At 49.0% G+C, this 17290-nt stretch overlaps 1 protein-coding gene across 3 annotated transcripts in view; it reads left to right on the plus strand.

The window, feature by feature from the left end:
- Window positions 1-17290, plus strand: part of exoc3l1 (exocyst complex component 3-like 1) — a 175495-nt gene that overhangs the window by 138258 nt on the left and 19947 nt on the right. For all 3 annotated transcript variants that reach the window (XM_072518558.1, XM_072518560.1, XM_072518559.1), the window contains exons 8-10: window positions 615-722; window positions 5428-5578; window positions 11230-11352. In XM_072518558.1, coding sequence (XP_072374659.1) covers window positions 615-722; window positions 5428-5578; window positions 11230-11352 — 382 coding nt within the window. The remainder of the gene's footprint in view (window positions 1-614; window positions 723-5427; window positions 5579-11229; window positions 11353-17290) is intronic.

A 17290-nucleotide genomic window follows, 5' to 3' on the forward strand; every position in this document is an offset into this window, starting at 1 on the left:
CACTACTGTATTATAACCTGTTGTTGTTTATCGTTCCAGATATAGTTTGACCGGACCACTATTCAAAGCTTTTTTTCGCATTCATGTTTTGTTATGGTACAACCTCGTTCACATGACGCACCCGACATCGCCCCATGTAAATAGTTACGTCATATGCACATGCTGTACACAACACACACACACTCTTAGATGCACTCACGACACGATTATATTTATATTTGTAGGCACATATCTTTGTAAAAAGGGGGGATGTCATGATATTCAAACACACACATCATGATAGACACACCAACAGACAAATCAGAACACACAACACCACAACCAATCACAGACAAAGACAGGGACAGTATAAAAGGACAAACACGACACCTGGTGGGCAGTAGATCGGGGGACAAGGACAACGACAAGACCTGTTTTAACATCACAGACAGGGAGTCCCCACGTGCAGAGTATCAAGACAAAACTGTAGATAGTAAGTTTGAATAAAACAGCAATGTACCAAATACAACTATGTTGGCTCATCTGTGTGTCAGAACGCCCAACACCACAGTGGGGAATTTCCCTGAACCTCTTCCATGTTTATCTTTCTGTTCCTCATGTGCCTTTCTACATAGGTTCCGGGAGGCTGTCATCAGCTATGGAAAGGAACGACAGAAGGAATCCCAACCCAAGTATTACCTGCTGTACCTGCTGGCTGCTGTCAACAACTGTATAGCTTTGAGGTACACAGCCTAAACATGGCTACTGGATGTTTCAATGAACTTTACAGCCAGTGAAGTACTTTTTGTAATGAAGGCAATGTGGCAGCCTATTCGTGCACAGCAAGCCCCCACAAACAACAATTGTCCAGAAAATCTGTTTTTTTTGTGATGTCAATTGAAGGATAAATATTGGCCAGGCCACTGGTGATCACTCCCCTACTCTTCTTTGAAGCAGTGCTACTGACCTTTTATGTCCATCTGAGCAGGCCTCGGTTTAACATCACCTGAAAAGGCAGCACCTCCAATTGAGCAGCACTCCCCTACTACAGGGTTAGTCTTGATTCATTTCCTTTGTGCTCAAGCCCTGGAGTAGTGGGACCTAGAACCCAGAGGAGTACTGTCAACTGAGCCACAAATTGTCTTGACTGTTACATCAGTCAAATGCCGCAGCTCAACGAGACGCAACCTTATTTTTTATACATTTACAGTACCCAATTCATTTTTTCCAATTAAGGGGCAATTTAGGGTGGCCAATCCACCTAACCTGCACATCTTTGGGTTGTGGGGGCGAAACCCACGCATACATGGGGAGAATGTACAAACTCCACACGGACAGTGACCCAGAGCCGGGATCAAAATTGGGACCTCTGCGCCGTGAGACAGCAATACTAACCATTGCCCTTAATGAGACGCAACCTAATGTGAAACATGGGCAGAAGGAGGGTAAGATTAGGTCTTGCACTCCTCCTCTTCCCCACACAAGGCTTTCTTGATAAAGTCACCATAAAATTTACTGAAGGCCTCGCACCTAGGCCTCAGGCTCCACTGAGTGCGTTGCTGATCTCACTCAGGTTCTGTGAACTTCAAGCCTGCCGCAAAATGGGATGAATAACCCCGCAAGCTTCCAGCTCGTGGTCACTACCCATGACCCCAGTTGGATCATGTAAGTGTGCAGGTGTTGGGGTGAACACAGGATGCTAACTGTGGTCAAATAGGACACCAAAACCTAACATTTTGTCAGACACAAGAAGAATGGTCAATTGTGTAATGTAACCTCACTTGAATTTAACCTGAAAGATCTGGAATCATCAGGGAGTGATCCTGTTGTAAATTAAAAGCTTAAAGTTTAAAGTTTCTGACATTTGAACACTTCTTTAACTTACTTCATTGGCTCTCAAATGCTTTGGGACATCATAAAGTTGTGAAAGGCTCTGCATAAATGCCAGTACTTTGATCCTCAAGAATGTATATTGTTGCTTTTGCCCTCCTTCCAGTCTGATACTGAGCCTCACAGATCAAAAGACCGCAGCACCACGACCCATGCCATGGAATTGCAGATTGGACCACAATAGTACCTAACGCCCCTGGGGTTAGAAGTTGAAAGACAAAGAGGCAGGGGAGGATCCTCCTGTCCAGTAACCACTGCTGTAAAGTGCATATAAGGTATAAGGACATGAGAAATAGCAGGAGGCCATTCGGCCCTTTGAGCCTGTCCACCATTCTAGTAGATCATGGTTGATCTTCAACCTGAACTCACTTTCCTGCACTATCCCCACATCCCTTATGTCATGATATGCAGGCACACACATAATGATTTACAGACAAGCAGCTAATGGACACAAAGAACAGGACATGACCAATAAGCAGGCAGGACACTCAGGGGTGGGATCTGACTATAAAGGACTCGAGGCACTCACACTCTGCCTCTTTCCATTGATGAACATCTAGAGACTCAGTCAAGGGTGTTGTTACAATCTCACACCTCCACCACGTGGCTAAGAGCTAGTCTGGTTCAGTCAGACAGAGTAACCACACTTAAGTTAGCAGAGAGTCGAACTCACAGAGAACTGTGCTAACTGTGCTATTAGTTCAATAAACCTGATTGAACTAACCTCAAGGTCTGGAGTATCTTTCTGATCTAACTGCATCCAGTTGCAGCCAGTGTTAGACCAGTGTACCTAACACAACACCTTGGGCGGTATTCTCCGACCCTCCGCCAGGTCGGAGAATCGCTGGGGGCTGGCGTGAATCCCGCCCCCGCCGTGTCCCGAATTCTCTGCCACCAGAGATTCGGCAGGGGCAGGAATTGCGCCGGTCGGCGGGCCCACCCCCAGCAATTCTCCGGCCCGCGATGGGCCCAAGTCCCGCCGCTGTCAACCCTCTCCTGCCGGTGTGGATTAAACCACCTACCTTACCGGCGGGAGCAGGCGGCATGGGTGGGCTCCGGGGTCCTGGAGGGGGGCGCGGGGCGATCTGGCCCCGGGGGGTGCCCCCACCATGGCCTGGCCTGTGATCGGGGCCCACCAATCCGCGGGCGGGCCTGTGCCGTGGGGGCACTCTTTTTCTTCTGCCTTCGCCATGGGCTTCACCATGGCGGAGGCGGAAGAGACCCCCTCTCCTGCGCATGCGCGGGGATGACGTCAGCAGCCGCTGACGCTCCCGCGCATGCGTGGACTTACGCAGGCCGGCAAAGTCCTTTTGGCTCTGTCTGGCGTGGCGCCAAAGGCCTTCCACGCCAGCCGGTGGAGCGGAAACCACTCGGGCGCGGGCCTAGCCCCTCAAGGTGATGGCTTGGCGCCTAAAGGTGTGGAGACGTCCGCACCTTTGGGACGGCCCGACGCCAGAGTGGTTCCTGTCACTCCATCATGCCGGGACCCCCCGTCCCGCTGGGTAGGGGAGAATCCCATCCCTTGGGCTGTATTCTCCGACCCCCCTGCCGGGTCGGAGAATCGCCGGGGGACGGCGTGAATCCTGTCCCCGCCGGCCTCCGAATTCCCCCACCCCCCCAAAGACTGGCGTGGTGTGATTCGTGCCGCCCGCCTCGGAGAATGGCGGGGTCCGGCGCGACTCAGTGGGCCCTGGGGCCGCCCAAATTCTCCGGCCTGTGGTGGACTGAAGTCCCGCCCGCACGTAGCAGGTCCCGCCGGCGTAAATTGGAGTTGGTCCCTTTCCGGCGGAACCTGGCGGCGCGGCGGCCTCCGGGGTTATTGGGGGGTCGCGGGGGGATCTGGCCCCGGGATGTGCCCCACGGTGACCTGGCCCGCGGTCGGGGCCCACCGACCCGCGGGCGGGCCTGTGCCTTGGGGGCACTCTATTCCTTCCACACCGGAGGCCGTGGTCATCTGCCATTCCCGGTGCGGAAGTGATTCCATGTGCGCACGCGCGGGGATGACGTCAGCAGATGTCGACGCTCCCGCGCATGCGTGGATCCGCGGCGGCCGGCGGAGTCCCTTCGGCCCCGGCTGGCGCAGCGCCAAAGGCCTTCCACGCCTGCCGGCCGGCGGGGCGCATACCGCTCCGGCGCCGGCCTAGCCCCTGAAGGTGCGGAGGATTCCGCACCTTTGGGGCGGCCCAACTCCAGAGTGGTTCCCGCCACTCCACTGCGCCGTTTCTGCCCGCCCCGCCAATTCCCGGAGAATCCTGCCCCTTAGTTTCCAAAAACCTACTGACCTCAGTCTTGAACATGATCAACAACTGAGCATCTATGTTTGCGTGGGTTTCGCCCCCACATCCCAAAGATGTGCAGGGTAGGTGGATTGGCCACCCCAAATTGCCTCTTAATTGGAAAAACTTAATTGGGTACTCTAAATTTATTTAAAAAACAAGAAAAACAACTGAGCATCTACAACCGTCTGGAGTACCGAATTCCCAAGATTCACAACCCTCCGAATGAAGAAATTTCTCCTCATCTCAATCTAAAATGGCCGACCCCTTATCCTGGGACTGTGACCCGGTGCTCTAGATTCCCGAGCCAGGCTATTATATTAGGGGAAGGGGAAACTGAGCCCTTTTAGTGTCACAGGCAGCAACTGATTTGCTCATATTACCCACCATCAAGTGAAGAACCAGTATGTTGGCTCAATGACGAACTGACTCTGTTAATGTTTACGCATGAGACAGACATTTGTCCCGGAGGTGGAAGACAAATGTGAACGGTGCCAGAGGGGCCTTGCCAACCACACCCACATGTTTTGGGCTTGTCTCAAACTTGCTGGGTTCTGGAAAGCCTTCTCCGAGACAATGTCCAAGGTTGCGGGGGTGAGGGTGAAGCCATGCCCAGTAGTGGCAATCTTCGGGGTATCGGAGCAGCCAGAACTACACATGGGAAAGGGGGTTAACGCCTTTGCTTTCGCTGCCCTAATTGCACGCCCGAGAATCTTGCTCGGCTGGCGATCGGCAGCACCACCCACGGCTGCAGACTGGCTCGCTGACCTCTCGGAATCTCTCCACCTGGAGAAGATTACGTACGCCATCGGAGGGTCAGAGGAAGGCTTCCTGGATACTTGGGGGCAGTTTGTCAGCCTGTTCCAAAACCTGTTCGAGGCCAGCAACAAGGAGTAAGCTAAGAATAAAAAACCAAGATAGATGAGGAACCAAAGGATTGCGCAACCCGGGGGGAGGGGGGGGGATGACAACGGGGAAGGGGGGGAACTGTAGACCGATCCAGAGGGCAGCGAAATGTACATTGGCTCAATTAAATGAAGGACAAAATAAACCTCTCTGTACAATCAAATAAATTAGCGCAGGCAAGGTAAATTTAATGTATATAAACAACTATTTATAAATGTGAGAAATGCCCATAAAAATATATTTTTTATAAAGACAGAAATTTGAGGAGAACTGGGAGCTGTTGCTCTATGTAGGAAGGAATAGGGACAACCTCTTTCCAGCTGGACAGGCACTGCAACAGTAAGTTAATATTAACACCATCCTTTTTGTGTTGTAGGAGAACTGTCCAATGGCTGCAACAACAGTGTGGTCAGGGTTCCCATGGCGACTGCTGCAGTAAATTGCCTCACTCCATTGACACCGCTGTGGACCGAGCTATGAAGAAAGGCTGCAAACTGCTAATAGATGAGATGTTTACAGAACTACAGGTACTATAGCGTAGAAATAACGGAGAGAATTGGTGTGGTCCCGAGAGCTAAAAGGCCAGTGTTTTCTGGGTACAGTAACATGATGCTTATAGAACAGGATTAATCATCTAGAGGCCTGGATTAACAACTCAGAGAACTGTGTGTTCAAATTATACCATAGCAATTTGAGAATTTGAGCTGCCAAGTTTGAAAAATTTACATCAATAAAAGTGGCTGACCAAAGCAGATTGACATAAAAAACAACTGGTTTGTTGGTGTCCTTGAGGGAAGGAAACCTGCTGTCCTTACCCAGTCTGTGACTCCAGTCTCAGATCAATGTTGAATGACCTCTGGAAAGCCAAGTGAGCTTTTCAATTGTATCAAACATGACAGCTTGGGTTGAGCAATAAATGCCCACCTGGCGTACGAAGCCCAGATCCTGAGAAAAAATTTTTTCAACGGTCAATAATTTCTACAGCAGCGTAATAATCATCCCACACCCTTCATTGCGAGTATGATGCTTAAAAAGAATCAGAATGAATTCGCTGTCTGAATGTTGAGTTTGCATTCAATCCTGGAGACTGCGCGGAAGGGTGTGTTATTACATTATTGGTCCTTTCGCTATAATTATTCATGACAAACATCCCCCCCCCCCCGGATCTGTCAGGAGATCTGTTCGTGGCTGATTCAGTCGAGTGTCCGATGAGAAAACATTCCACTGAGTAACACAAAAGCAACTGGCACTGAGAGAGGCCTAAGAATTGACAGTGTAAGAACTGGCGTATCTGCCATGGAGGAATGTTCTTCTGGGATTGGTGCTAAGGAATTTAGTTTGTGCAACCTGCCGGGCCCTGTCCTGTCCTGGGAGTGTTTGATGGGGACAGTATAGAGGAAGCTTTACTCTGATTCTAACCCGTGCTGTGTGGTAATCACCACTGTTGTATATATTAGAAGGTGTGTGGTAAGACCCTGTACTACAGGTACTGGGGGACTCCCTGCCTGCTGGCTCCGCCCAATAGGCAGAGTATAAATATGTGTGCTCCCTATACAGCAGCCTTTTCGCCAGCTGCCCTGGGAGGCCACACATCTTAGAGGAATAAAGCCTCAGTTGTATTCAACTCTCGTCTCTGTGCAATTGATCGTGCATCAATTTATTACTCTAAGATTTTCAGAAGATGGACCTCCGCATCAAGCCGGACCGCCTGCAGCTGGATCCGCAATCAAGCGACGCCAAAAAGGACTTTCAACACTGGCTAGCTTGTTTCGAAGCTTACATCAGGTCTGCACCAGACCCAATCCCGGAAGCTCAGAAGATCCAGATCCTCTACTCGCGGCTGAGCTCCAACGTCTTTCCTCTTATCCAGGATGCGCCGAACTACGACGAAGCCATGGCGCTACTGAAAGAGAATTACGCCCAGCAGACGAACACGCTCTTCGCCAGACATGTACTCTCTACTCGCGTCAACTCCCTGGTGAGTCCGTAGAAGATTTCTGGCGTGCTTTAATTCCTCTGGTCAGAGACTGTGACTGTCAGGCCGTCACGGCCACGGAACATTCAAACCTCCTCATGTGGAACGCCTTCGTTACGGGGATAGGGTCAGACCTCATACGGCAGCGACTTTTAGAGGGGGCCACACTCGACCTCGCAGCAACAAATAAACTGGCGCTATCGATGACGGTCGCCTCGCGCAATATTCAGGCCTACACCCCCAGCCGCGCGGCCCACCCCTCCTACACATCGTGGACTCCGCAGACTGCCGCCCCACCGGGGGTCTCACCCAGCCAAAACGCCTGTGCCATGCGCCAGCCAGCCAACCCCGGGGGCCCCCGATGTTACTTCTGCGTACAACAGAAACACCCCCGCCAATGCTGCCCAGCCCGCACCTCCCTTTGCAAGGCCTTTGCAAGAAGGGGCACTTCGCTGCGGAGTGCCAGGCCCGCTCAGTCACCGCTATTGCCCCGACCCCCCTCGCGTATGGACAATGGCCGCTGCCATCTTCTCCCCCTCAGACCACGCGCGGCCAGTGGGCGCCACCATCTTCTTCCCCTCAGACCACGTGCGGCCAGTGGGCGCCGCCATCTTCCCTTTCTCGGACCACGTGCGACCCACGGGTGCCGCCATCTTTTTCAACCCCCGTGAAAAAGCTTCAGGCATCCAGGGTAAGGGCCTGCTCCCTTGCGGTACACCCCGCCAATCAAAGAATCTCCCTGGCCTCCGGATCCCACTCCGTGGCGATCCGGGGGTACTGTATAGTCACACTCATGGTCCAGGGCATAGAATTCAGCGGCTTCCGCCTCTACGTCCTCGCTAACCTCTGCGCTGCCCTGCTACTCGACCTGGACTTCCAGTGTAACCTCCAGAGCCTAACCTTGAAATTCGGTGGCCCCTACCACCCCTTACTGTGTGCGGCCTTGCGACCCTAAAGGTCGACCCACCTTCCCTCTTCGCCAATCTAACCCCGGATTGCAAACCCGTCGCCACCAGGAGCAGACGATACAGCGCCCAGGACAGGACCTTCATCAGGTCCGAGGTCCAGCGGCTGCTTCGGGAAAGCATCATGAGGCCAGCAACAGCCCCTGGAGAGCCCAAGTGGTAATGGTGAAAACTGGGGAGAAACACAGAATGGTCGTGGAGTACAGCCAGACCATCAATAGGTACACGCAGTTCGACGCATATCCCCTCCCCGCATATCTGATATGGTCAATCAGATTGCATAGTACCGGGTCTTCTCAACTGTAGACCTGAAATCCGCCTACCACTAGCTCCCCATCCGTAAGGCGGACCGCCCATATACTGCGTTCAAGGCCAATGGCCGCCTCTACCATTTTCTCAGGGTTCCCTTCGGCATCACCAACGGGGTCTCGGTCTTCCAAAGGTAGATGGACCGGATGGTCGACCGGTGCGGGTTGTGGGCCACCTTCCCGTACCTAGACAATGTCACCATCTGCGGCCATGATCAGCAGGACCACGATGCCAACCTTGCCAAATTTCTCCACACCGCCACCCTCCTAAACCTCACCTATAACAAGGAGAAGTGCGTATTCAGCACGAACCGCTTAGCCATCCTCGGCTATGTGGTCCAGAACGGAGTTCTAGGGCCCGATCCCGACCGCATGCGCCCTCTCATGGAGCTCCCCCTTCCCCACTGCCCCAAGGCCCTCAAACGCTGCCTGGGGTTCTTTTCATACTACGCCCAGTGGGTCCCAAACTATGCGGACAAGGCCCGCCCACTCATCCAGTCCACCCTTTTCCCCCTGACGGCCGAGGCTCAACATGCCTTCAACCGTATTAGAGCTGATATCGCCAAGGCCGCGATGCACGCAGTAGACGAGACGCTGCCCTTTCAGGTGGAGAGCAACACATCAGACGTCGCCCTAGCCGCCACGCTCAATCAGGCAGGCAGGCCCATGGCATTCTTTTCATGAACCCTTCATGCCTCCGAAATTCGGCACTCATCCGTCGAAAAAGAGGCCCAAGCCATCGTTGAAGCTGTGTGGCATTGGAGGCATTACCTGGCCAGCAGGAGATTCACTCTCCTCACTGACCAACGATCGGTAGCTTTCATGTTCAATAACACACAGCAGGGTAAGATCTAAAGTGATAAAATCTTGAGGTGGAGGATCGACCTACAACTACGAGGTTTTGTATCGCCCCGGCATGTTCAACGAGCCCCCAGATGCCCTATCCCGAGGTACATGTGCCAGCGCACAAATAGACCAACTCCGGACCCTGCACGATAACCTTTGTCACCCGGGTGTCACACGGTTGTACCATTTCATAAAGGCCCGCAATCTGCCCTACTCCGTCGAGGAAGTCAGGGCAATCACCAGGGACTGCCAGGTCTGTGCAGAGTGCAAACCGCACTTCTACCAGCCGGACCGCGTCCGCCTGGTGAAGGCCTCCCGCCCCTTTGAATGCCTCAGCGTGGATTTCAAAAGGCCCCTCCCCTCCACCGACTGTAACACGTATTTCCTCAGTGTGGTCGATGAATACTCCAGATTCCCCTTCGCCATCCCACGCCCCGACATGACGTCTGCCACCATTACCAAAGCCCTCAACACAATCTTCGGTCTGTTCGGCTTCCCCGCCTCCATCCACAGTGACAGGGGATCCTCATTCATGAGTGATGAGCTGCGTCAGTTCCTGCTCAGCAGGTGTATCGCCTCCAGCAGGACGACCAGCTATAACCCCCGGGGAAACGGGCAGGTGGAGAGGGAGAACGGGACGGTCTGGAGGGCCGTCCAACTGGCCCTACGGTCCAGAAATCTCCCGGCCTCCTGCTGGCCGGAGGTCCTCCTCGATGCACTGCATTCCATTCGGTCGCTACTATGCACCGCCACTAACGACACACCCCATGAACGTCTCTTTGCCTTCCCCAGGAAGTCCACATCTGGGGTGTCGCTCCCGACCTGGCTCTCAGCTCCAGGACCCGTACTCCTCCGTAGGCACATCCGACTCCACAAGGCGGACCCGTTGGTTGAAAGGGCGCAGTTACTTCACGCTAACCCCCAGTATGCCGATGTAGCGTTCCCCGACGGCCGCCAGGATACTGTCTCCCTCAGGGACCTGGAACCATCAGGTTCCACACACACACACCCCTCCGGCCCGCCCCCCCCCCCCCCCCCCCCCCCCCCCCCCCCCGGCGCACCCAGCAGCAACCCCTCCAGGACCATCCGTCCTCCCCTGCCCACGCCCAAGGATGAAGAGGATTTTGGCACGCTCCCCGAGTCACCAAGGAACAGACCAACACTGGAATCGCCGCCACCACAGCATCACTCCCAACGCCATATCAAGGCTGGCTAAATCTATAATTGGTCCGGGACTATCAAATCAGCTTGTACTGGACTTCAGAAAGAGATATATTTTCTTTCGCTTCTGTATATTAAACTTGTTCTGTATATAGTTCTTCACCACCCCCGCCGGACTCAATTTTAACAGGGGGTGAATGTGGTAATCACCATTGTTGTACATATTAGAAGATGTGTGGTAAGACCCTGTACTACAGGTAGGGTGGCAGTTCCTGCCTGCTGGCTCCGCCCAGTAGGCGGAGTATAAATATGTGTGCTCCCTATACAGCAGCCATTTCGCCGGCTGCTGTCGGAGGCCACACATCTTAGAATAATAAAGCCTCAGTTGTATTCAACTCTCGTCTCTGTGCAATTGATCGTGCATCATGCTGTACCTGTCCTGGGAGTGTATGATGGGGACAGTGTAAACGATGCTTTACTCTCTATCTAACCCCTGTGCTGTACCTGTCCTGGGAGTGTTTGATGGGGACAGTGTAGAGGGAGCTTTACTCTCTATCTAACCCCTGTGCTGTACCTGTCCTGGGAGTGTTTGATGGGGACCGTGTAGAGGGAGCTTTGTGCTGCATCTAACCCATGCTGTACATGCCCTGGGAGTGTTTGATGGGGACAGTGTAGAGGGAGCTTTACTCTGTTTCTAACCCTGTGCTGTACCTGTCCTGGGAGTGTTTGATAGGACAGTGTAGAGGGAACTTTACCCTGTTTCTAACCCTGTGCTGCACCTACCCTGGGAGTGTTTGACAGGGACAGTGTTTACAGAAAATGGGAAAATGGTTTATATCCAATTTTAAGATCATTCATGTAACCATGTTAATGAAGCCTTGTTCAATGTTAAATATTAAATTCACTGTGAATCTTCTCTCTAGCCTCATTTCCCTCAGCTACTGTCTGGCTCCTGGCTCAGTGGCTCTGATTTTATCGATACCATCTGTACTGTCATGGACAGGTACTGCAACTATTTCACCCGCATCAGGGAGCCTGTCTTTCAGGTGAGAGACCAGCTCCTTATTTCACTCACTGCCCTTCCTCCTCTACTATCCTTAATGTAAATAAACAAGAAAATATCAAGCCCCGTTTAGGAGATTAGAAGTAGGGCCCATGGCAAAGATGCCATCCAACTATGCAGGCCAATATCTTATTCTTCTACCTATTGTAACGTGGAGGTCTTGTGGCACAGTGGATGGCATCCCTGTCTCTGATCCCGAAGCCCTGAATTCGAGTCCCACCCCTGGACTTGATGGCCAAGAAAGATATGTTCATAATGCAGCCAAACAGGTTTAGTATCAACTTGTAAATTCTTCCAACACAGGCCAACAATACCGAAAAGAGGGCAGCACGGTGGAGCAGTGATTAGCACTGCTGTCTCAGGGCGCCAAGGTCCCAGGTTCGATCCTGGCTCTGGGTCATTGGCCATGTGGAGTTTGCACATTCTCCCCGTGTGTGTGGATTTCGCCCCCACAACTGAAGGATGTGCAGGGTAGGTGGATTGGCCACGCTAAATTGCCGCTTAATTGGAAAAAAATCTAAATTTATTTGAAAAAACACAACAGTCGATAAAAGTGGGAGAGATTCCTGCTCAGCTATATGATGGAAAGAAAATTGGAGCCTCTACCATCAGTATTCATTGCTTCAGATAATGATATAATAATAATCTTTATTCTTGTCACCAGTCGGCTTATACAATGAATTACTGTGAAAAGCTCCGAGTCGCCACATTCCGGCGCCTGTTCGGGTACACAGAGGGAGAATTCAGAATGTACAATTCATCTAACAAGCACGTCTTTTAGGACTTGTGGGAGGAAAGCAGAGCACCCGGAGGAAACCCACGCAGACACGGGGAGATGTGCAAACTCCGCACAGACAGTGTCCCAAGCCGGGAAATGAACCTGGGATGCTGGTGCTGTGAAGCAACATTGCTAACCACTGTGCTACCATGCCACATACAACATACAAACGTTTATGTTGCCACAGTAACCTGGACTCCCTGAGTGAACGCTAACATAACCATCATCACCAACAGTGCAACATAAGCACCTGATGGCAGAGATGCAATATTACATCATGATTTAATTTTCTCTCTTTTGTTTCTTGTTTCTTTAAGGTGTAGCAATGCGTATAGAGAAAGTATCATCGTCAGTACCTCTTAAAAAAAATGAACAGTTGAAAGATTAACCCAAATTCCTTTTCTATCTATTTAGTTAAGACAAATTAGCAAGTCCAAAATGGTACGGGTAGAGGGAAAGGAGAAATGTATGTGGAAGTCAGATTATTTCCTCACTAATATAGTTTTCTGACTTGCACTCAACAAACTTATTGGGGAAATGCTGTCAAGGCACTACTGTAGTTCCTGCACCCTGACCCAGGATGAGCAATGGTCCAAGATTTTATGCGTTTGGTTGTCCCATATTCGGGGTGGTTGTCCCACGTCCCAGGTCATCTGCATCTGCATCGCGGTCTGTAAAGGTGACATTTGCTTGTGCAGCACGTGCACTGTGCTATGGTCTCTGACCTCCACTCTATCCACTTAAAGAACTCGGCTTGGAAGAATCCCCAAGTTCTTGCAACTCTGTCAGAACCCCATCCAGTCTTTCATATTTACCCCAAGTCAAAGTGTCTTGTGAATCTTTGGCTGGGATGTTTATGGTATTTTTAAAGGATAGGCTTGCAGACCACAAAGGAACAGACAAACAAAGCTTTATTGGAAAGGTGTTTACTGTACAGGCTGGTAGGATAAACTCCCGTTTACCTGTGCAAATAGCTGATCAAATCATCAATGTGCCACTTGATTGAACTCTTAAAGTGACCTTAATCTAAATAGGAACAACATGAATACACCACACCCTTTTATATTACACAATATAACATCAACAATCAAAATTTACAATCGGACCAATTAATAAACGCATCAGTCAATAAGTTACACATTTCAGAGGACATCAATTTCTGTATGATTCTCGCGCCAGGTTAAAGTCCAACAGGTTTGTTTCGAATCACTAGCTTTCGGAGCACTGATCCTTCCTGAGAGGAGCAGCGCTCCAAAGGCTAGTGATTTGAAACAAACCTGTTGGATTTTAACCTGGTGTAAGACTTCTTACTGTGCTCACCCCAGTCCAACGCCGGCATCTCCACATCATGTATGATTGTCGGCGAACCTCAGGAGTCTGCTTTTTCGTGTTGACTGTAACCTCTGGTGTTTTTGGTTTAGTTTGGATGTTGTCTGTAGTTTTCACAACCAAAGTCGGCGTCATGTTCAGAGGCTCATTTGGTGTTGAAGTGTCCTCAACTGGGGTACTGTCTTCCAGTTTGTTGCTGGTGTTGTCCGGGTCTCAGGAATGTTTAGGTCTGCACTTGGCACCGTTTGTTGCCGTCTCTCGGTTGACTCTGTCTCTGGCAAACTAGTTCTAGTTGCTAAAGGCATGTCTCCTCCATAAACATCATCCAGAGTTTGAATGGTGCAAGAGACCTCTCCTGTCTATGCTAAGATGATGGCATGTATCCACTTCTCAATGGTGATAGTTCCTTGCCAATACTTCCTTTCTGAAAAACACGTGTTTAGCCCTGTTCTCCCATCACAAATCTAACTTTGCTGCTTCCTCTCCACAATTTCTCTTGTCTTTGGTGGCTTCAGCAAATTAAACACTGGGTGTAACTCATGTTTTACTTGAGAACTTTGGGTTGTCAAATGTGTTGTATTCCTGTATGTCATCAGGAATTGGTGTAGCCGTTTAATAATAATAATAATTGCTTATTGTCACGAGTAGGCTTCAATGAAGTTACTGTGAAAAGCCCTTAGTTGCCACATTCCTGCGCCTGTTCGGGGAGGCTGGTACGGGAAATGAACCCGCGCTGCTGGCATTGTTCTGTATTACAAGCCAGTGATTTAGCCCACTGTGCTAAACCAGCCCCTGTGCTAAACCAGTTTAGACAATGATCCTTGCTCACAAGTTACCTTCAATTAATTCTTCATTGTCTGAACAAACCTTCCCGCCAGCCCATTTGTGGCAGGATAATAAGGAGCGGATCAGATATGTTGGATTCCGTTCTTTCAGATAATTTGTGAATTCTTGCAATCCATTGCCACTAACAAGTTGTTCCTGCAAAAATGTCACCCAGTCTTTCCATTGTTCTCTCCGAGGATGTAGTCTTCATAATGATGACTTCTTGGGCGGTATGTGGCACAGTGGTTAGCACTGCTGCCTAGGCGCTGAGGACCCGGGTTCAATCCCGGCCCTGGGTCACTGTCTGTGTGGAGTTTGCACATTCTCCTCGTGTCTGTGTGGGTTTCACAATGGTGGAATGGTAACCCTCATTCCCCAAAGAAGACAACCAGCCTGTATGTATAGTTCGAATCTTCGTGTAACATATGGCCTCAACTTCAGGTTTACTCCCACAGTCTTTCAATGAAGTACCATGTCCATAAATTTTGACAGTAGTGGATTATCTCTGGTATACTTCCAAACATATCCTGTGAATACAGGAGTGTTATCAACTTCTTCAAAACAGAAAATATTATCACTCAAACTATTCATTGACAGCTCATTAGGTGAAAGTAATCTAGAGAGTCCATCAGCTGTTCCACAGAGATTAGATTTACTATATTTTATTGCGTATGTATGCATTGACAACAGCAACGTCCATCTCTGCATCCAGCTCACTACTAGGACTGGAATACCGGTGTGCGGCCCCAGTATCGTTATCAGTGATCGATGATCTGTTAGTGAAGTACATTTCCATCCATATCGGCATTGGTTAAATCGTCTGATTTCAAAACTGATGCCTAGAGCTTCCTTCTCCATTTGTGCATAGCTCATTTCTGCTTTGTTCAAGGATCTTGATGCAAACACTATTGGCTTCCCTTCACCATTGGGCATTGTGTGAGAAACCACTGCTCCCATCTCATCGGGTGATATGTCACAAGCCAGTTGCAATGGTAACTTAGGATCAAAGTGTGTCAGGACTTCTGACTTTAGTAATATTTCCTTAGCTTGTTTGAAGTCCTTCTCACAGTGATCCACCCACTTCAATTTCTTGTTTTGACACAATAAATTTTGTAACGGCTTGAGAACAGTTGCTCGATTAGGGCAAAACATTCCATAATAGCTTAATAAGCCCAAAATCAAATGAAGTTAAGTTGAGTTTTGAGGTACAGGTGCCTCAGTTATGGCTTTTACTTTTGAAGGTGATTTGTCCTTTGCATCTGTGACCTCCCCCAGGAATTCAAATTTTCTACTGAAGAATTCACATTTATCCAACCTTTAAGTAAATCCAGTTTGGAAATAAAAGCTGATTGACACACATTCTCAATGCAATCCTCCAAACGTGGGATAGGATAAGAGTCCGTTCTTGTAACTGCATTAACCTTTCTATAATCCACACACAACCGTTGGGTACCATGTGGTTTAGGTACCATCACTATGGGTGAGCTCCATTGGCTGCAACCCACTTCAATTATGCCATTTTTAAGCATACTCTTAATCTCTTTGTTAACCTGTGCCAATTTTAAAGGGTTAAGTCTGTATGGATGTTGTTTGATTGGAACAGCATTTCCCACATCTATATCATGTATAGCCATTTTAGTACTTCCCAATTTATCTCCACAAGCTTGCCCATGTGATATCAATAACTCTTTCAGGTCAGTTCGTTTTTCCTCTGGAAGGTAACTCAACAATTTATCCCAATTTTTAAGAACATCCTCGTTTTCCAATTTAATTTGAGGTATGTCAAATTCACAGTCATCTGGATTTGGTTCGTCACTTTGAGTTAGAATCATTAAAACCTCCTTTTTCTCTCTTTCCCTTTCAAAGTACCTTTTAAGCATATTCACATGACACACTCGGTGATTCTTCCTTCTATCTGGTGTTTTTACCACATAATTCACCTCACTTAATTTCCTTTCAATCTGCTTTTAAAGGTTCACCTACCACTGGTAACAATACTAAAACTTTATCTCCAATGGCAAAACTACGAACTTTGGATTTCTTGACCGCTACCCATTTCATCACATTTTGTGAAACTTTTAAATGTTGTCTCGCCAATTCACCTGCTCTATTTAATCGTTCCATAAAATTTGACATGTAATCCAATAATGTAAGTTCCGATTTCTCACTCACCAATTTTTCCTTAATCAATTTAAGTAGTCCCCTTACCTCATGACCAAAAATGAGCTCAAAAGGACTAAATTTGGTTGACTCATTCGGTACAATTCGGTGCTCATGGCAAACAGTCCGAATGGAATTCCTTTATCCCAATCCTCTGGATAATCGTGACGATAAGCCCTCAACATTGTCTTTAATGTCTAATGCCACCTTTCTAACGCTCCCTGCGATTCTGGATGGTATGCAGTTGATTTAAATTGTTTTATTCCTAAGCTATCCATAACTTCTTTGAATAACCTTGAGGTAAAATTTGATCCTTGATCCGATTGTATTTATATGGGTAGTCCATATCTAGTAAAGAATTTAAGTAACTCCTCCACAATCTTTTTAATTGTAATATTACATACTGGAATGGCCTCTGGAAACCTAGTAGATACATCCATTATAGTCAAAAGATATTGATTCCCACTTTTTGTTTTAGGAAGCGGTCCTACGCAATCAATTAGGACCCTTGTAAAAGGTTCCTCAAATGCTGGAATGGGTATTAAGGGCGCTGGTTTTATCACTGCTTGAGGTTTCCCTATTACTTGACATGTGTGACATGATTGACAAAATTTAACTATATCTTTATGTAGTCCAGGCCAATAAAAATGTTTCTGGATTTTAGCTTGAGTTTTCCTTATTCCCAAATGACCTCCCACTAGTACCTCATGTGCAACTCGCAACACCTCCTTTCTATACCCTACCGGCAATACTACTTGATGAACCTCTGCCCACTTTTCATCTGCCTGCATATGTAAAGGTCTCCATTTTCTCAGCAAGACATCACTTT

The sequence above is a fragment of the Scyliorhinus torazame genome, chromosome 10, assembly GCF_047496885.1.
Source record: "Scyliorhinus torazame isolate Kashiwa2021f chromosome 10, sScyTor2.1, whole genome shotgun sequence".
NCBI lineage: Eukaryota > Metazoa > Chordata > Chondrichthyes > Carcharhiniformes > Scyliorhinidae > Scyliorhinus > Scyliorhinus torazame.